At 41.2% G+C, this 21781-nt stretch overlaps 1 protein-coding gene across 6 annotated transcripts in view; it reads right to left on the reverse strand.

Annotated features, from left to right (window-relative positions):
* The window catches only part of DSE (dermatan sulfate epimerase), a 34881-nt gene extending 13330 nt beyond the window's left edge, over positions 1–21551 (reverse strand). The window contains exons 1-3 of one of the 6 annotated variants that reach the window (XM_030944941.1): positions 21540–21551; positions 20857–20926; positions 8185–8653 (exon numbers count right to left, since the gene is read on the reverse strand). In XM_030944941.1, the coding sequence (XP_030800801.1) occupies positions 8185–8600 (416 nt within the window). In that variant the 5' untranslated portion in view covers positions 8601–8653; positions 20857–20926; positions 21540–21551. The other 5 variants (XM_030944943.1, XM_030944945.1, XM_030944944.1 and 2 more) reach the window with 5 other exon arrangements.
* Positions 21552–21781: the final 230 nt, after the last annotated feature.

Raw genomic sequence — 21781 nt, forward strand, 5'->3', positions numbered from 1 at the left:
GCCTATCTGGAAACTTGAGAAGGTTATGAAAGAGGAAAAAGTGCTGAACAGGTTTGCTACCTCATGATCAAACTCCATAAACATCCAAAGCCATATGCATTGTTCTGCACAAAAATCTGCTGTCTGGACAAATCCTGTGAATGGCACAGGATAAATACATGCCTGGGATGTTCTTTAAATTTGTGTTCATCTGTGTCCTATAAACTATTTTTGTTACATTTAGAGTTTGATATAAATCCTCCATGAAGAAATTGGAGAAATAAAGAGATCATGGACAAGACTAGAGTTATGGATAAGTAGTATGGTTTTCCTACCATACTACTTATTTTCCTACCATACTACTTATTTCCAACCATGTGTTGAGAATTTTAGCATGGTGTGATGTGGTTTATCTGTTTTAGATTTGCCACCTTCTGCAATGAACAGTGAATATGAAGAAGGGGATTAAGACCCTGTTTTCCACTGGTCAGTTGATGGCACCAAGAACCATCATGCATGCACTGCATTTGTTCTATGTATACACAGCATCTTCATTACATGCAAGTCCAAGCTCTAAGTAAGTATACCATTTGCATAAAATTTTGGCTGCAAAGTAAAAACCAGTATCATCAACAAAGCCAAGATCACTACAACCTCTCAATTTCTTGACAACATTCCTGCTGCTACCACTGCCTCTTCTCTTAGCAGAAATGTGTTTCTTTAATTTCTCACTATTCACTACCAAATAACTACTTCCTTACTGAAAGCAGGGTCACCTGGGCTGGGGCAGTCCCAGACATGAGACAGACTGGTAGAAGAATTCACTGAGAACAGCCCTAAAGAGGTGGATTTTGGGGTTCAGGTGGATGAAAAGCTGGACATGACCCAGTGATGTGCCACTGCAGCCCAGGAAGCCAATTGTTCTATGCTCATCAAAAGCAGCGTGGCCAGGCGGGTGAGGGAGGGGATTCTACTCCTCCACTCTGTCCTGGTGAGACCCCCACCTGGAGTGATGCAAACTGCTCTGGGCTCCTCAGCAAAAGAAGGACATGGACCTGCTGGAGCAAGTCCAGAGGAAGCCAGAATGACATTCAGATGGTTGGAGCATCTCTCCTATGCAGACAGGCTGAGAGAGATGGGGTTGTTCAGCCTGGAAGTCTCCAGGGAGACATTACAGAAACCTTCTAGTGCCTAAAGGGGGACATAGGAAAAAGAGGGGTTTTGCATTATAGGCAGATAATGATAAGACATAGGGGAAAGGTTTTAAACTAAAAAAGGAGATTAAGAGTTATGAAGAAACTCTTGACTGTGGGGGTGGTGAGGCACTGGCACAGGTTGTCCAGAGAAGTTGTGGATGCCCCAAATCTGGAATTGTTCAAGGCTTGGCTGGATGGGGCTTTCAGCAACGTTGTCTAGTCCAAGTTGTCCCTGCCCAGAGCAGGGGTTTTGGAACTGGAGGATCTCTAATGTCCCTTCCAACACAAACAATTCTGTTTCTACGATTCTGTTAGCATTTCTCTCAGAAATACAAGGGGGAAAAACCACTATATGGCCAGTTCAAGGCAGGATTTAAATCAAACTCTGCTGCTCAAGTGAGTTCCTTGATCATGACCTGTGGGATATTTAGACTCATCTTTCCTTCACTATGTATCCAGTTCTTAAAAACAAATTGAAGTAAATAGGAAAATAACCTTCTTTCATCTGAGATATAGAATACCCTTCCAAGCAGTGTGGGATCTGATTTTTGGCCTCTAGATCAACAACTAACATGGTATCAGTGCATGCAAAATGAAGAATTAAGCACATCCTGACACATGCATTACACAAGTAATCCACATCCTGATTTTTAATGCTCCAAACTTTCCCATGATAAATCACTGCAGAATAACTCCTGGAGGAGGAGATTGAAGGAAGGATGCCAGTACTTGCTCCTCAGTACTGAAATTCTCAATCTCACTAGCTGCATGCAAATGAAATGAGTGAGAACTCTCTTCTAATGGCTTAGAGCTGAAAATTAGTTCTAAGACAGCCCTGTAGTGCATTTTGATGCCATCTACCTCAGATATGGCACCCAGCTGTGAGCATGGTTGAGTTTAATGCACACAAGATGTCAACTGTGGATGCAAACGAGGCACGCAAAGGGGGCCAAGTGACTTCTTGATAGCTTGTGCAGTTGTATAGTCTTCCTAATGCCAAGGGCAATGCCTTGGCACTCTTCCCTATTGTCCTGACCCACTTCTGAGGGAAGAAAATACAGCTTTAAACCTCCCACCAGGCAAGAAAGAGAAATATTCTTCTGTGGCTAGACAAGGCATACCTATCAAGAGGGAGAACACCTTTCAAGGGGAATGAGACCACCAACATTTATTTTATAAACCAGACCAAATCTTAAATAATTTTCTTATAAAGTCTCCAAAACAAAGTATTTTTTTTGATCAAGTGGAATATTTTCTTAATAAATGGAGCAATACTGTACAATTGTCACTTTGGGGAGAAAAAAGAAGACTCATTGAAAAAAAACCAACCTCTCAGCTTTTACCCTTCCCACATTTTTCTGGTTGGCTGTCAGAGCAAAAACCCCATTATCTGCCCAACCTTAGTGCTTGGTCCTTTGCAAAAACAAAAAAGTTAAAACCATACTTGAAAAACTGATGATTTATGTTTCTAGTGTCCAAGATAAAACAGGTTTGCCCCTCTCTCTTTACCAGCCATGTTTCAGCAGCAGCCAATCTCACATGCTTGCGTTCATTGCAGCTCAGTTGACAGGAAGAAAGGCAAAGGAGTGGTTAAATGTAAAAGGCTACATTCATGTCAGTATGGGGAAAAAAGGCAACATAGACAGACGTTTTAAGAGCTTACTATAAAAATAGAGTTGTACTGCTTAGGTGCTATGGGGAGGAAAGTAAACTTCAGCTCCTTAAAAATCTTAATCTACTTTTTAACCTCTTTCCCTCTGTTTCCTCATAGGTCTATGATCATCATTCTGATGCTTCTAAAGCTTCTTTCAGATCTTCTCTCATTTTTGGCTTTGATTACAAGAGAGTCCTTCACACACAGGGCTTGTTTTTATGATGCTTCTGTGTTGACACATTAATAAACTAGAACTGACTCTGTTTCAGTTGTTCTCAGTGTCATGTTAAGCAGACATAGCATTTAATTATGTTATTTTTTTAGGAGATTGTTTTAGCAAATTTTTATACCAGTCATGCCACAAAGTGAGCTCCCAGTAGCTACCACAGAACATCAGCACCAATTTATCTTCTATACCAATTTAGATATTAAAGGAGCTCTCCAAAATCCAGCTAGCCATTTAATTTCATAGACATGCACAATTTCTATTTTCAAACACTACATATGGAGAAGATAAAAATAGCATAAGGGTTTGATATTTCACTTACTAACAAAATATATATTCCAGATATCAAATTCATCCTCCTACCCTCCCTTTTCTTTTTTCCCCTCTCTGTAGGAGACAGCGTACCAGCATCCTCCAAACTTCTTTTATACTAACTTTTATTCCACAGTCTTCCAAAGCCCCCCTGAGTTTTCTTTGAATGTGATTGCTAATTGATTATTGGGAGTCAAACAGATGCTATAAATTTCCGGTGTCAGCACAGAGACTTGCTTTATTTCAACTTGGCATATATGAATTCATTTTAGTTAAATCATTATCCACAAGTTTAATTATTTACACATATCTATTTTTACCTTGTAATCTGTATTGTTCAACATCAACCACTATCTGGATACTAACAGCAAGGGTCCCATAGGATGCTCCAATACTTTTTAATAAGCAGTGACAAACAGAAGGATACATGATTGCTAGTGTATAAGAAAGCAGCAGAAAGGTCACAGATTTGTTATTCCAAAGCCTCCTGTTAGCTTCTCCTTAGTTGCTTCTATTTCCCTGGAATGTCTGCATGTGCTTGACGGTAATTATCTGCCCTGTGAAACCCACAGAATCAATGTTAAATCCCACACCTTACTGCACATTGGTAACATACTTGTCTTTAAAAATGGGGCATCAACTATGTGCAAAAACACCCAAAAACAAACCCACAGAAATTTCTTTCTGGCCATTGGAAATTGGAACCTGTCTCTTGCTACAAGAAGGGTGCAGAATTTGTGAAATCCCAAGGCGTTTGTTTGTAAGGTGGGCTTAGTAAAGAAAAGAGTTTTTTGCTGCTTTGTCCAAACCAGAGAGTCTGACTGAAGTGTTATTTCTGCACAATGTGTGACTCTGATTACATCATTCTGCTCAGCACGGGAACGGGACGAGCCAGCGGCATATGGAAAGAATCACGAGCACAGATCTCCTTGGCCAAAACACCCTTCTGGTGGGGAGTGCTCTAGGGGCCAGTCGGAGATAAAATGCCAGAAAACACATCAATATCCTCTGTCCCCTCTAAAAAAAGGAAATAAGGTTCAAATATAAGGACAAATTTCCCATAAGATTTTAGACAGTATCTAGATATCCAACCCATGGAAAACCAAGGGGGTTTACTTAATACCAGCTTTTAATTTTTACAGGCAAAACCATTAATGCTCATCTATTTCTACTAAAATATTAATGTGCGTTTGTTTGCTGTTGCTAGTCTCCACAACAGTGTAGTTCCCAGATTATTTTGGGTGATTGTTATAGTTAGCTGTTACCCAGTGCCCCTCTGTTTATTTTAAAATGTAAACCTACTCCAGGATATAGCCATTAGGGATGCTCTGCTAATGAGCAGCATGCCTGTCCACACGGGTTGTTATGACAAACGGCTCAGCCTCTGTTAGTTGACACAAATGGGAACTCAGTTATGGCTGTACTTTATTGTGCGACATAAAATGACTACTTTAATAGATGAGAAAGGACCAGAGTTCTTAATTACATGTCCCTTCCATGTATATATCAATTACCAGTAGACTTTCTCATAATTGTATCCTGGGATATTTGGACTATTGAGGATCCCACTAATGTAAAGAAGAAATTTAAAATGTCAGTCTCCTTAATCTCCTAGCATTCTAAAAAAAATAGCCAGTGACATTTTAAATCATATTTCTTTTATTCAGCTAGTGCGCATGCTAAAAACATTTACTTTTGTTTTCTGGTAAGGCTTAGATTTTACTCAACATTGCCACAAAAACTAGAGAAAACTTATTAAGATTTTTTTTTTAATTCTAAAGCTATTTTAGAGTCAATGCCATGCCAGCAGAAGTCAAAAGAAATCCAGATTATACTGCTGAAAGAATTAAGCTGCCAATGCCAGATTTAACTTTCCAACATGTTGATGAATCCGTCAGTGACAGAAAACATATTTTTCCAGAAATTTTACATGTCAGTCTTGGCACCTAGATTACTGAGGAGGTCTAAGGAGAGGCCCATTTTACTTACCTTACAGATACCTCTTTGGAAAAGCCCTCTTTCCTGATGAAATAAAATGTTATGGCAGAGGACTCTCCTAACATGCAAGGCTCCAAAGTCAGGCAACATCAAGACTCCTCCTACTTTTCACCCTCCTGATCAGAAGACATGTGCCCTCAAATTATTTAAGAAGGACAATAACAATAATATATCATCCAGAATGGTATTTTCCAAAAGTCTGAGGAAAACTAAACATGCCTACATAGACTGGACAAAATTTCCACCATTCTGACACTGCCAGAACAGCTCATATAACAGCCATAACTCCTATTCATCATGTTTGTTCTCCTAGTCTTATCCTAAGTGGAGAAGAATGCGCAGTAACATTTTCTGGTACTTTTAAATTGAGTTTCTTAGGAAAAACAGATTTACATAATCTGTCTGCCCAGTCCTTCAGCCTCTGAACCCAGCCTATTTGAGCAAGGCCAGACAGTGCAGTACAGCCTCAGAGATGTCACATTCCTACTTTTCTGAAAACCACTGTTGGACAAGGGAGAAAGATCTGTATTACTGCCACTGCTGATGGGGCTACAGTATAAACTCCATGCTGACAGCATTCAGACATAAGTTCTCAGGGGGAAAACAAAAATGGAAACCAGATCCATGTTTCTGCCCCAGCATTTGAAGAGCTGGCCAGCTGGAGGTTATACAAAGGCCAGCTTAGCCCAGCTCTATTGCCGATGTTTAAAATTTCCTCCTGCACTTTCACTACTACTAAGCATATTGCAGCCACTTCTTTTGCCAAGCAGAGAACCCTGATTAAACCGTGATTGATTTCTGAATGGGATGTCTACACCAGAAGGGAAAGACTGGAAAAGCATGGTTTCTCTTTTACCAAGGCAATGCAAGATACTGCTTGAGAAAAAACAGTACTTGGAGGCAAGTAAATAACATCAAAGCCAAGTGGAAATGGGATATCTGCTTGGTTCTGATTGGTATCTGGTCAGCTGGGACAAAGGAGAGCATTATAACAAGGGACAGAACAACCACAATTAATCCAGGGCAGGAATTACATGACATAAGGAACTTAAATAATGTTGAGACAGAGAGTAAGATGTAGAAAACTGAAAAAAAAACCAGACACAAACAAGTCCTCCTACTCAAAATAATGCTTCCCCCTCTTTCTTATTTCAGTAAAACAGATGGCCATGTAACCATAGCCTTCCCAAAACAAGTTAAGAAATAGTGTGAACAATGAAACTAAGGAGGAAGGTGTTGACTTTGGAGCAGCCTGTCTCCTATTGGAGATGGTCACACATCCTTGGATTCACCTCTGTAAGCTATATCCCTCTGTCAGTGTGCCAAGAGAAACTGTCTCCACACTGTCTCCAGACCTAAGACTGAAGCTTTGTATTGCTATGCTTCAGTGGAAGATTTTGAAAATTACCACCAGTGCTGAGACAATATTTTCCTTCCTAAATCCCATGTCCTGTCTTCTGTGACATGCAGGCAATATATGGCCCGTGGGTCCCTTCTGTGTCCCATCACTTCTTTTGCTCTAGCTCATGTATTTCTGCAGCATTCACCATTTTAATCCTTAGTGCAGGGGAACCCAAACACTATCATGGCTTTTCAATAATGCCCATCAGGAGGATATAGATCTCAAATTCTAGCTCAAATCCAGCATAATTCCAGTGATGGCCCATGGAAGGATAACATTTATAAGATACTACTAGTTGGTTACTAGAGGGTAAGGAATAGTAGTTTGAGCAATGAACACCGCTTGAACAGCTAATGCTTCTCTTCCTGTGCTGACTTGAATGTTGACTCACACTTCTGCTGAGCTGCTGTCCCCACAGAGCTGTAGAACAGCAGCTATGACAGAAGGGAGCAGTGCCCTATCCAGCTCCATCTCGCTGCCCTGGGCAGATGCCACTGTCCTGGCAAAGCCCACACTCCCATCCTCTGACCTATTCACAGTGACAGCAATCCTGGACCATAGTCTGCAAGGTGCACCAAGTGGCAGGTGCTGCAGGGATGTAGGGGAAATGCGTCTGCTTGAGCAAAAAGAGGAGATAAATTGCAGGTTGGTATGAAAAAGAGGAGACCTTGGGGTTTCTACTCTAGAATCACTCCTATAGTGAGAACATTAACTTCTGTTCCCATAGAAAGAGTGTGGCACAGAGAAGACAGAGTAACTTGTAGGGATGACAACTCAAATCCAGGGGAAGTTAATCCAGGAGGTGGTCATCAAAATGCAAGTTACTCAGGCAGTTCCAGTAATCAGATGGACACTATAATGTCCTAGTATGTCTTAAGGAGAGGCCCAAGATCCACGCAGCCAAGTGAAGCTGCCAGCCTGAACTAAAGCTCAGACAGACGTTAGAGCAAACTGCAGAAGCCCAAGAGTGTCATTTTTACCTACACCTAATTATACCTTTTTCATAGGTCCCCGTTTCCTAAATTCTTCCTAAGGAAGAATTAGTTACCCAAAAGATGTGTATGAATCTGGGGGAAAAAAATTTCAAAGTAACACTTTTAGCACGTCTTGCCAAAAAACAAATATGAAACTTTTTCCTCTGATTTAGAGTGGGTTTGGATTACTTTTTGGTTTTTTACAACAAACAGGGTGGTGCATAAAGAATCATGCTCCTTTCCATAAGTTCAGTGACAGTGAAAAGCTGTGTGTCACTGCTGGTTCCGATAAGGGTAAATGCATTCAGCAAGTTAGTCACTGTTAAAATGAATATTAGTACAACTGACATAATTTAAGCAACTCACTTATCCACTCACTCCTCCAACTGTAAGCAGTTTACACAGTAAGAATAACTTTAAAAAAAAAAAAGACAAAAATCTACCAACTAGGCTGAGCTGCCATCCTCTCCATGTAATCCTTAGCCATGTTGATGGCCTCCATGTTTTCAGGGAAGAGCACACAGAACATTGCCAGGGCCCCAAGGTTGTTGCCATAAATTTCATTCCAGCGAGCGCTGAACTCCTTTGGGTCCCAGGGAGGAAGGTACTCCAGGGGATTCGACAGCATGGTTTGCACTGCTTCGATCAGACGAGCCGCAATGTGCTGGTGGGTGGTGCTGGCCTGAAGTCTCAGGGTCTCCACGTCCCCCTTGGAGAAGTAGAGCATGGGGTAGCTGTCATAGTTGGCATTGACAAAAGGAACCATCGTGTCTTGGTCCTCCCTGGCACCGCAGGCAAAGGCAAAGCAAACCGCATGTATGAAAAACACACTTGGGGCTCCCCGTGTGTGAGTCCTCATTGTGGCATCAGATCTCCAGGTCTCAATGGCAGCCAAACCATCTTTGAAATGTCCTGTGGTAGGTGGACATGAAAGAACAAGTTAGAAAATGAATCTGTGAGACACTGACATTCAGGACCCTCTCTAGGAAATATGATTTCATCTAAAGAGCTCCATGTATTTTCCAGGTGACTTTCAAATCATTTCTATTTGAATACTTCAGATGAAACACCTACTGAGCAATTCACCTGAGAGAAACAGCTGTACACTTTGAAGAAAGTCCGTTCCTTCCCACACCTTGCCCTCTGGTAGCTGATACCAGCTGAAGGGACACAACAACAGCTCTTGTACTCGAGATTTCAAATGATTTCAACAGTGCCTAATATGAAGCAGCGCTGACTGCACTGGCAAGGGGAGAAGGGCGGGAAAGGAGGAGGAAGGAGGAGAGCCAGGAAGCTGGCGGCAGCCAAGCCTGCATGCTGCCTTGGCTGATGTTAGCAGCTGAGAGAGGGAAAGATGAGGAATGCTGGAGGTTTGCACCGGGGTCACTTTATACAGGGCTCAATGCCTCTGGTTCTGACAGGTCCTCTTTTTAAAAAAAGAAAAGAGCAAGTCAGGAGTCAAAAAGGGAAACAGTAAGTGGCAGAGTCTTAGAAAAACAGCTGAAATACTTTGCCTTCCGGGCATTTAGGGGTTTGCATTATTAGTATTTTTTTCCAAAGGGCTTTCCATTTTACATGAGGAGATTTACTGCCAGTTACCAAGAAGGCTGAATATTGTATTAAAATGCATATTCTTCTATGTCCATTATTTCTTGAAATGTGCTCAAATGAGAAATCTATGCAGAGGCAAATGCAATTTAAACATAGTAAGTTACTTTGTAGAAATTACCAACTATCTGGACTAAAGTCACAGATAAAACATGGCCAAGATTCCCCTGAGGAAAGCCAGCAAATTCCTAGAATTCTTACGAGGGAAAAGGTTATGGAAAGCAGGCTCAAGTGAGACAGTTTTATGTAAATAATGAACAGTAGTTTTCAATTATTAAATGGAGAAATAGAAGGAAAGAAAACCTAAAAACAGATACTTTTTTTTTCTCCCATGAAAAACCAGTTTCATAGGACTCAGTCATAAAACTTGTAGGAAGTTAAAGTACAAAGCAACCTTTTACTTCTCCCCACAGGTCCCTATTCCATAGCCAAAATTTTCTAATAGAAGCTGAGGCTGCTAAAACCTTATTTAGAGACCCATATCCTGTTTCAACAAAGTCTTTAATATGAGAAAACTTTGACAGACAAAGACCCTTCATGACTACTGGGTGCCCAGACCCTCTAGATTTTTGTGCTCAGATCCTAAAATTAATTTGTGAGCAAATCTCTTTGGCCAAGAAATACATAATTTCTTGTGAATTTTTACCTTAAATTTATCTATTACAGTGAGCAGCATAATTGCTTAAACAGAGTGTAAGGGAAGATGACATTTTCATAGTATTTTAATGCATTTTGCAAGTACATTTTGCCCTGTTTTGGATGTAAACCAGTTGTTACAGGACACATTATCACAGGCTGGTTTATTTGGTAACACTTCTACTATATCTACATAGTCTCTCACCACATACACACATACGAAAAGACACATCCACCACAGTTTATCCAGACCTACTCAAAACTACTTGTATTCTTCTCTATGCAGAAGGAAACTATACAACAATATATTTTGAGAGGAAGGAGGTAAAAAACAGCCAAAGCAATACATTATGGTTGAAACATGATGTAATTTTTTTAATTGATGAAAAAACTGCTTTGTCATAATAAGAAAAAAACCCACTACAGTTTTTTTTAAAAGCCTCTGTGATCCTTAGAACTGTGGGCAGAGGAAAGAACCTAAAAAACACCTCAAAAGAAGCCAAAAATGCCTGTAGCTTTTTCTGTTTTAACCATTTATTGAAAAAACTTCCTGGTTCACACAAGCAGAAAAAAATCCCAGCTAGCAGTAAGGACTTAAAGCATTCTTTCCTTTGGTTTGATTTCTGTAAGTGTTCTGCACATCAGTGACAATTAAGAACATATATAAATTTAGGGATGGTTTTAAGAGCTCCCTAAATTAAGTTATTTCTGACCAAGGATTAGGGAATATACAGTAAAGTTTCCCAGAACTCCTTTGCAAATCTGAACACACATTTCCCAGCATTATACCATCATCAAACACATCCAGTGTTGCCAAAAAGTCATAGTCTGTATTCTTAGGTATTCAATAGCCTCCCACATTTTCACCCTTTATTCATGCGCACATTTCACTGAGAAAGTAAACCCTTTTTCGTTTTACCTTTACATGAGGAGGAACCACTACACCACATTCTTTAGGCTAACAACAGAATAACTGAAAACCAACCTATTGGATATTTATTCAGAGTCACCATCTGGAAGAAAGTCAATAGGCAGGAGTACAAAATCATTTATTCTTGGTTAAATTATACGGGCACCTTTCCTATGAAATGAAGACAATAACTCACAGTAGCCACAGCTGACTAGGGACAGAGAGCCCTGTCCCATAACCTTGCAGGGCTCAGCCTGGTGTGACTGAAGGATGGCAGGAGGCAGCTGGAAGGGAGTGCACCTTCCTTTCCATGCAAACCTCTGAACTTTGGTTATCAGCATAGCTTAGGTGAAGCTGGATCTGTGCAGGTAACTGTCCACATAAACTCCAGCTTACCAGTTGTAAGTGAACTTGTTACAAGTTTGCCCGATACGCAGGGCTTGAAAGAATTGGAGTCTGAGCCTTCTGATCATTTAACGTGCACTCACAATACCATTTTTTAAAGCTAAAGGAATTTCTTACTCTCATATTACACTGCATCATTACCAGTCATGTCTTCCAAGAAAAACTTTACCAAGCAACTCAACCTTTTCTGAAAACGAGGGGGTTTTATTCCATTAGGAAACCATGATCTGATAATGTATTAAAAATTAGAAGGAGAATGAAGGATGCTTGCCCATGAAAGAAAATCATATTATACAGTATGCTTTGAAAATGTTGTCATTTAGTTCTAGATTGAAAGAGTATTTTGCATGATTTCAACTCCACTGCCAGCAGAAACAAACAGTAAAAACCATCAGTTATTCCAGAAAAAAACACACAACACAGATTAAATCTTAACAATTGTAGTTCTCCCCATCTGCATCAACTGGTAGATGTTCAGCTGTAGAGAAAGAAAAAAAAGGTCTTGTAAAATTGAAACCACTAACTAAACTAAACATTATTTTATACAGATAACTTTACCAAATAAACTATTTAAAAGAAAAGACAGATCCATTTACTCCTGCCACGTGCACAGAAACATCACTTCATCAGTGAGAGGAGAGGAGTGAAAGAGGGGCAGAGGAGGAGGGAGAGGAAACGACGGCACTGTTAGGATCACCAGCTTGCACAGCTGTCCTTGAAGCGATCTGACCTTCTTGTGGGTGATTAAAAACTATAAAAAGGTAAGGAGCTGTGTTTTTCTGTAGTATCAGTTCTGAAGAGCCACTCTGCTTTGCAGCTGCTTTTTACCTGGGACCAAACTTGCAACACTTCTTAAAAAGCAGAAGTTGCAGGTGTCTCTGCTGGCATCTACCACACTAGCCATGACCCATCTCTGACATGGGCACCTTGTCAACATTTACAGTCAGGAATAAAAAAGGTGAGATTTCAGGTGACTGAAACTTCCATGAAATGGAGGCATTACAACACCACAGATTATTCAGGTTTCTGAATAAAAGATCTTCCCAGAACCCAGGACTGGGACATGAAAACATCAGACTCTTTGTCGTCTTTTGGGAAGCTACTATTTTCCACAAAGGCTACAGTTCTCATTATGGTTACCTGAGATACCTGAGAAACAAACATTTGCCTAAGAAATGTGTTCAAATATTTAAAAGAAAATCTGTTCCACCATACTGATGAAAATCAAATCTTCAGGTTCAGTGTGCAAACTTTTATCTTAGAAAATGACCTCTGAGTCAGCATGGATATAAATTTCATAATTTGCACTTCATAAATTATTGACAGTGAAAATGAACTTTTTTTACTCAAATTTTTTCAATGCTTGTAATATTATAACATGCAGTTTCATTTTGAACAACAGTCTCACTACAGTTTTGTCACAAATTACATCACAAGAATGGTCTTAAAACTAAAATAAGCAATTTTAGAACCCAGTGCTAAAATGGGTAAGAAAGTCATAGGTATTTCAACAAGAAATGGTCAACCACCAGAAACAGATGCTGTCCTACCAAAACTGTGAAATTAATAGATAACACTGCAACGAGACGTGTGTGGAATATTGTTCCATTAAATGGAAAGGGATGTGCAAATCTTCGTCCCAATGCTGGCAACTGCCAAAACGTAACACAAGAAGCGGTAGGTTAGATCACAGCAGAGAAAAGCAAACTTCTGTAGGAGCAGAATCTATAACATGGAATATATCAGCTGGAATTTTTGGTACCATTATATAATGCTAGAATTCTAAAATCATGCCAGTTACATCAACTGAAGAGCTGTTTTGTTCAACAAAGTCAGTTTCACCACCAATCTAAATATTTTGCTAACGTATTTAGAAATGGGAGAGCAATTTATTCTTCTAACGGAATGCAATGATATTCTGGTACTAAAAAAATCAGGGTAAGTCCATGAAAACGGAGAGGTGAAAGGGTCAATGGAGACTAATTCCCCTATATATATTGTCATTTGGTTCCAGAGAACCATATCCAACACAGCATAATTAGGTGTATGATGGGGCAGAAACAATAAAACTATAAGCTTATCTTTGTGCTGTAATAATCACAATCAATCTATTGACTAAAGTTCCATGCTGGATATCTTCTACATCAACAAGCAGTACTGTTGAGACCCTTTAAAAGCTATGGGGCAGGACACCAGGGTGGAAAACTCCCATGTCCCAAGAGATAGGAGCAGTCAGGAGTCCTTCACCCACCTTTCGACTGGTGAGCTAAAACCAGTGACTATATGGTTCTCCAATAAAAACACTGGGAAGGTGTAAAAATCACTGCTTAAAGCTTGAAAAACACCTATTGCAACCTTAACCACCAGGGGACATTACTTCATTTCTTCCTCTGGCTTTTTCACTATGAAAAACATGCTACAATTATATAATTTCAAAGGTATTTCAAAACTTAAATACTGAAATCGCAAATATAATTCAGAATTACATCTGCCATAAATAAAGTACAGCTCAGGTACCCAGGTGTTAGTACTGCACTTGCTCTGAAATTATTGGAAATATCTTGAAAGAAGTTTGTATCAGCTTTTATGTCTGACTAACAGCTGTGCTATGAAAATCCCAATGGCAACCAGAAACAGCCAGTTCCTATAGGGATTATCAGTATATGCCATCTTGTCAGCAGTCAAGATTTAAACTTGTGTCTGTCTTTTGATCTAACACAAAATTAAATGGATCTGTGTAGAGCAGTACACAGCTGTGTCAGACCATAATTCCAGGAGAATGGAGGGTTGTATTCATTCTCCACCATGCTACAGGTAAGAGAGCAACTGCAAAATATTTTTATAAGTTCACAGTAGGATCTGTAAGACATCTGTGATGGAAGTTTCATTTGTTCATTCCTTCCAGTTAAAAGCGTATTTGTCTATTTTATCGCAGCATATATAAATTAACAGAGCATACACACACACACATAAAACCTTCTCTCTGCCTCAAGTGAAAACATGATTTAAATAGTCTGCATGTCCAAACCATAATCTGGGGATTTAAAATTTCCTTCTATTTTACAATTGTTGCGCGGAGAGAAAAAGACTCTACAACTTTTTAAGTTATAGGGCCGGTATGTTTATTCAGCGCTGGACGCAGGCCAGAGAGACTGCTCTCTTTAAAAGGGCATGCGCACCTTTTCGAACCTCAGTCCTCCTTTTTATCCCCCTTTCAAATGCATATGCATACAATTTCACAATAGGCTCATACATATTCATTTCTCTGAATTTCGCAGTGACTTTTGCTGCTAATTTTCATTATCAGAAGGAGTTTCTTGTGTCCCTGTCCTGTTCCCGCGGTGTCTCTGTTTTCATTTCACTGTCTCCTCTTTATCTTCTTGTTTTTCTATCGAAGCAGCCTTTCTCTTTGGCCTTAACTTGACACAGAAAAGCACCTTTTACCCTTTTTTGCTCTAGGGGGGATTTTACCATGTCTCACAATTTATCCTCCTGTAAAAAATGCTTTCTTGGTAATTTTTTTGTTGCACTAATACTACTACTGCTAACCCTTACTAGGATCTCTTATTCTGTATCTCACTCTGTAGAATGAGTAAAGAAGTAATTTTGACATCTAGAATCCTGCAGATGATCATTCTCAACCAGTACAGACTTGCCTGTTAAGGCATCCACATTCAGTGAATGAAAGCCCAATCACTTTTACCACTGAAGGCTTAAAATTACAAGCTACTAGAGAAAGATTCCTTCTAGAACACCAGCACTGTATCCTGGGTTTAGATAATTTCAAAAGGCCATTTCAATAATTAAAATTAAGTTTTGTTTTTTACTTTAGAAGTGTTTTCACAGATGTTAACAGTATAGGAAGGCAGTTTGAGAATTTTCATCTAGGCCAAGAGGATATACTCCCTAACTTTGTTCCATTAATGTCCCAGAAGCCAAGCAAACCACTCATCCACGCATTACACTATTACAGCATGTAGGGCACCTCTGGGGTTTAGGACTATGACAGTAACAGGCACTTCAGAAACAAAAGCTCCCGCACAACCCGGGTGGTGAAACAATATTCCTTTGGCAAGCACTGAGAAGTAAGTTGTCTTCCTGGCCCTGGCAGAGGCCCACTCGGGTCAGTAAGGCTGTGAACCCTTTGGAGTTGGGTATCAGGAATGATGTTTAGCGTTTCCTCTGAGAACAGCCCACAGCCCTAAGGCACAACCACCACCACAAGAAGGGAGCAAGGGAACAGAATGCCTGTTCTAGAGAGAACAGAATGCCAGGCTGGAGCCTCTGTGTGGATCCAGTGGTACAGTAATGGAGTGCAGGAGGAACTGGGAAAAACTTCACATAGCAATGGCAAGGCCCAGGAGGCACAAGTAAAGGACAGGAAAAAATAATCCTACATGCAAAGGGGGAAAGCCAATTTACTGCTGCCAGGATTCCTCCTTGTGCCTAACACGCTCCAGGGAATTGCATGCCATCCATCTTCCCTCACTTCTGAGGAGGCCGATTACAACACCAGAAACTTCTGATACTAAAACAAGTGTTTTAATATCAGACTTTAACTTTTATCCTCTTTCCAACTAACTCTACTTTGCTAGCCTTGATCTTTACTCTTCCAAATACTTGTAAATGTTTTAAGTCCCCTTATTTGTTGTTCTTGATCTTGTATAGTTAACAGTTTTAATATTCCCTGCTTATTAATTGTCCTTCATTCAATTGTCTTCAAAATGTTGTAAACAAATGATGTGATTCTGCTGGAGTGTTACAAAACCAGTTCTCACTCTCAGTATGTAAAACTACAAACTTGAGTAGCTGAAGATATCAAATATTTTTTATTTGTAAAGCATTTCCACAGAACTTCATATTAACAGACAGGAATTCTAAAATGCATCATATCCTTCAGTTGCTATGGGACCAAAACTCATTTTAACTATGCTTCCATATCCTGTTTATGACTCAGTGTTGCAATAAAATATTAATATATTAAAATATATTAATATTTTATTGCTATTTTCATGTGATGATTTTGGCTAGGGTAGAGTTAATTTTCTTCATAGTACCTGGAAGGGGGCTATGTTTTGGATTTGTGCTGGAAACAGTGTTGATAATTTAGGGATGTTTTAGTTACTGCTGAGCAACATTTATACAGGCAAGAATTTTTCTGCCTCTCCCCCCACCCCACCAGCAGTGGGGCTGAGGATGCACAAGGAGTTGGGAGGAGACAGTTGGGACAGCTGATCCCAACTGACCACAGGGATATTCCATAACATAAGAAGTCATGCTTAGCATACAATATTGGGAAAGAAGAAGAAAGAGAGAAGAGTTCAGAGTTGTGGCATTTGTCTTCCCAAGTAACCATTCCATGTGACAGAGCCTGGGGATGTGCTTTCCTGGGCATGATGTCTGAACACCTGCCTACCCATGGGAAGTGGAGAATGAATTCTCTGTTTTGTGTGGCTTTTATCTATTACACAGACTGTATCTCAATCCATAAATGTTCTCACTTTAATTCTTCAATTGCCTTCCTCATCCCAACTGAAGTGAGGGAACAAGTGGCTGTGTGGGGCTGAGTTACCAGCTGGGATAAAACCACGGCAATCATATATGTTAAATTATTGTGTCAGCATAGAGGAGCACCAGCAAAGTCCAAAGATGCCGATGTCAGTCAGTTTCTGAACCTAAGGAGTTTGTAATCTAAGCAATTTAAACCAACACTTGCTTTTATATTATCTACAGATAACCTTAGAGTGTGAGTATGCAGACTCCAAATGTGTACTCACACAGAAGAACCACTGGTCCATTTGTTACAGGATAAATGTCACTGTGGTCGTAGATCTAAATTGTACCACCCTACCTGGTAGCTGCATCTCTCTACAGATGAGTGTGTTATTCATGTTTATTGATACAACTCTGCTGTTATCTCATCACCTAGGGTTTCTCCACAGAGAGATAAGCATATAGCTCCTCTCTCCATAGATGTAATACACACATACCCATATGCAACTGCTTTTTCAGGGTACAAACTGGGACAGACAATAAAATGTATTGTCCTGTAGTTCCTTCAGGGCTATTATTGTTCTCCCAGTGCTCCCCAGAATACCCATAACAAAAGCCCTGAAAAACATGGTCATTACATTTTCAAGGACAGAAATCTCAAGTGCAGATGGAGTTAAACAGCCACATGATTCCTGAAAAATGTAGTTACTCGCAGTGTGCATGAGCAATCTGTGAGCAGGTGTCAACACAACCATTAAATTATGGGTTAATTTTGAAATTTAGAATCTTATGATCTCATTTCTGACGGTAAGTTGTGCAGGCATGGCTCTCACAGCAGAGCTGAAACTGGACAGATAATTTCGGTAAAAGGTGTGATGAACCATGATTGCAAGGATATGATTAAAAGGAACACGATATCCACAGAAATGCCTGTGAACAACTTTTCAAAATACTTTAACAACTCTAGCAGCCACTTGATTAGAAGGCTGAAGAAGGCATACTAGGTTTATATAAAATGTTCAGAATTAAAAAAACTCCACAAAATAGAAGCATAAACCAGGACAACCATGGTAAAAGAGCTTGTACGCTAAAATTACATTTCTCTTGTACTGAGATATAACACCTACCAAAGTAAATGACCTACAATCCTTTGCCCACTCTAAACAATGCTACTGCTGATTCCTCCTGTATACTCTGAGTCTAAGCAAGGGGAAAAACAGAAAGACCAAACAAAGGTAATTTCAGACCGTGTACATAATAGTCACATTGTACCTGTGCTTCCACATCTGACCATGTCCCAAGAGTGGATGAAAGTGTCACGCCAGCACCTGATGTGAGAAAACACTTCCAGTGCTCTGTCCTTTGTGTGATTCCCAAAATGACCTGACCCCTTTGGTCAGCTCTCCATTACCAACACTTTACTTCTGCTAAACTTTTACTGACAAAGCATTCATGAGAGAGATCTCTGGTGGCATTTGCTAAATTTCCTTTTTCCTAGCAGGCTTCTCTGCCCAGTTCTCATCCTGAGCACACAGCAGAAGCTGCTTAAAGTGCAGTGCACAAGGGTTTGGGGGTTTACTCATGCAGCACTGTAGGACCTCACCCTATCCCAGCTGGGCTTAGAGACATCAGTACAAAGTTTACCCATATAAACAGAAAACTGGCTCAAAGGGAGTCAAATGCAGAATTATTTATACTAAACTATTTATTACTAAATTATTTATATGAAGTATGTGGCTATAGTCTTGAATGTGAACTGGCACCATGGTTTAACAGCTTTAGGAGAATACAGTGCTGTAGCTATGCTCTTTGATCCACCTCAGCTGAATGGAGACAGCAAAGAAGGTGAGAACAGCCAGGACAAACTTGCTGCTGAGATGTCGTATTTACCAATTAAATACAATTTGCTAAGAAAAAGCCATAACCTCTTTCACTCACCACACACTTGGATTACCAAGTCGAAGCAAGAAAACAATGGTTACAAAAAGCTGAATTTTTTCTTTATTTTTTAATTCCTTCAGCACAACCCCCTCCAACCCAAAGGGCTTTATTTCTTGCAAAATATCCAGGAACAATAGCAATAGTAACTAGATTTATTTCTGCTCATTGCTATAGCATGCTGTGGGTGCCAGATGTGCAAGTTTCCATACACAAACTAAGAATGTGACTGAATTTTAGTTAAATGAAATCACTTCTGAGAGAAGGGACACTTCAGTTTTATGGACATTTACCTCCTTATTTAACCCTAGTTTTCACTGCTCAGACTGCTGGATACTGATGGATGTGATAATTTCTCTACCAAGACGCAAACTTCCTATGTTCATCCACAACCCAACATCTGCCTAATGATATGAACCACTTTTTACCACCTCTGATCTAGGTTTTACTTGAATTCAGTTTCAAAAAAGCTTATGTACTGTCATTGTCCTTGAGGAAAAGAAATGGTACACACAGACCTCATGAGCCTTTAAAAAATACCAAACCCAAGATGTCACTCTAAAATCTTTCAGCTACTCATTTTTACTTGTAACTGTATGCAACCTATAAAAATCACATCTAACATTTGGCCAGGTAATAAAATGCATTTTTCTCACTGCTGTAGTGCAGATATTTACTCAATACCTAGTTACAATAACCAATATATGCTGCAATAAAAACTGAGTTTGCCTAGACAACCAAAATCTACCAACTTTTACCATAGGTAATCAATGGTTCAGTTTATGCATTTCTTTCTTGCAACATTCTTTATAACCAATGAACAGGTTGTAAAGAAGACTGTGTATTGATGTGTAGTGGAAAATCAGCACCAAGGGTCTCCTGAGGTCAGCGTTCATGGTAGAGAATACAAATGTGTTTAAAAGCTATTCTCATATCTTTCTCTCATATTATCTTAAGAGCACACAGGTGTTTCTCATGGCAATTCAAAATCATGCAAAACATCACAATACTTCAAACAAAGCAACAAAGCCAAGCTCTTACTTTGAATTACAAGAAAATGACATTTTTTATAGGCCCAGTAGCTCTGCCCCATTAAAATTCACTGTGGTTAGTATATTTCGGTTTCACATCTCAGTGAAGTTTACAGAGAGTCAAGACAATCCCAATCCAAAACTGCTACTTTGTTGACTTCCCCTAAAAACTTAACTAACACAGGACACTTAAAAAAACACATATAAGTGATGAGACACAGTAAGGGGACTCTTAGTTGAAATAATACTTAGCACTTCAGTAGAACGATGTAGCCAAAGATCTACAAGTAGTTATGAAACTAATTAATTAATTAAACTTCTCAACACCCCTGTGAAGCAAGCAAGCACATTTATCTGTTTTATGAGGAAGAAAAGAGAGCCATGGAGAGGTGGAGTGACTTGCCCAAGGGTACCCAGCTAGAGTCTTTCAGAGTAATAAACAGCATCTGAATTATTGACTCCCACTGCTGCCCTTCAGCTGAATTGTTCCTTTTATTTGAAATACTGCAGTGAGTTATAATAATAGTTGGCATGATAAACATAATGTGGCAATATTTAGGCTGAGATTTTCTTTGTCTTTGTTTAGACTACATTAAAATTTTAGTGTTATTTAAATTGTAGTTGACCTCCTTAGTGTGACCGAATAATCTCCAGGGTTGAGCAATATTTCTTGTATTTTAGTCACAGTTGTGACTACTTTTTATGTTGCCATTGCTTATGGCTAAAACCGAAGCCGCTCCAACTTGAAAACACAGGAGAATATCACAGTTTTATATAGCTTCAAGAGCAAGAGACAGAAGAACAGAGAGGGTGGTTACTTTCATTCATACCAAACTGAATTTTAAGAGCTGGCATGAGACACATCAAATGATGATGCACTCCTTTCTTGCAATACTAGCTATAGGAATTGCAACTCGCTGCCTGGGGCTGAGAAGACTGAGCTTCGCGAGCTGACAGCTCGGGTCCCAGGTCACTTAACACTTTCCCAATTAAAAAAAAGTAAAAAAAGAGGTGGCAGGAAGTTGCATCGGGCAAGTCGCTCTGTTCCTGTCTCTCAGCTTGCCTAGGTGCAATACAAGGATGCTACTGCTTACCTTTCACCCACGCATGTTTGGGAGGCTGAACTCGGTGGCAAAAGGCTCGGAGGCTGCCGCGGTCCCGGTGCTGCGGAGGAGCAGAGCTGTTACCCACGGCGCCCGCAGGTGAAGCCTCGCACAGAAAGCGCCACGTCCCCCGCACGCCCGCACCTCCCCCGGACTGCGGGGCCCGTCCTGCGGGTGCCCCGACAGCAGCTCCGTTCCGCCGGGGCCAGCCGGGAAAAGCCCGTCCGTGCCCGGGGCTGCTCCCGCGGGACGCCCCGGCCCCGCTCCTGCCGCCCGGCCCCGCCGGCACCTGGAGCCGCTCCCGCCGCTGCCCCGGGCCTGGGGACCGTGTGCCGGAGGCAGCGCCCGGACTGACCGTGCCTTCCCCAGCGCTCCGGCCAGCGGCGCCTCCGCCCCGCCCCGCCCGCTGCGCTGCGCGCCCGCCCCGCCGCCGGGCGCCCCGGGAGCCGGGAGAGAGGGCGATGGAGGAGCGGGAGCGCTGCCCGCCCCGCACGGGCACTCACCGCCCGCGGTCTCCGCCCGGCGCCGAGCGCCGGCCGCCCGCCAGAAAGTTTCTCCTCCGCAGCCCCGGGGGACGGAGCAGGGAGGGGGGTGAGGGGTGCGTTTTTCAGCGCAGGAAGAAAGTGACTCCCCCCTCCCGCTCCACCTCCCGCTTCCCCGCCCTCCTTCCGTACCTCTCCCCGTCCTCCTCCTCCTCCCGCCGCCGCTCCGCCGGCCCTCACGCCATGGCGCCGTGGAACCCGCCCCGCAGCTGCCCCGGTCCGGCCCGGGCGCTCCGCTCGCTCCGCGTGTGCCCCTGTGCTTGTTTATCCCTGGCGCGCACACGGCTTTCCTCCCCCGCCCGTTCCTCCCCGGCTCGAACTTCACGGAAATGCCTTAATTCTCCCTTTTGGAGGGAGGGCTCGTTTCTCCGCAG

This window comes from Camarhynchus parvulus, chromosome 3, assembly GCF_901933205.1.
Source record: "Camarhynchus parvulus chromosome 3, STF_HiC, whole genome shotgun sequence".
In the NCBI taxonomy this organism is placed as follows: Eukaryota; Metazoa; Chordata; class Aves; order Passeriformes; family Thraupidae; genus Camarhynchus; species Camarhynchus parvulus.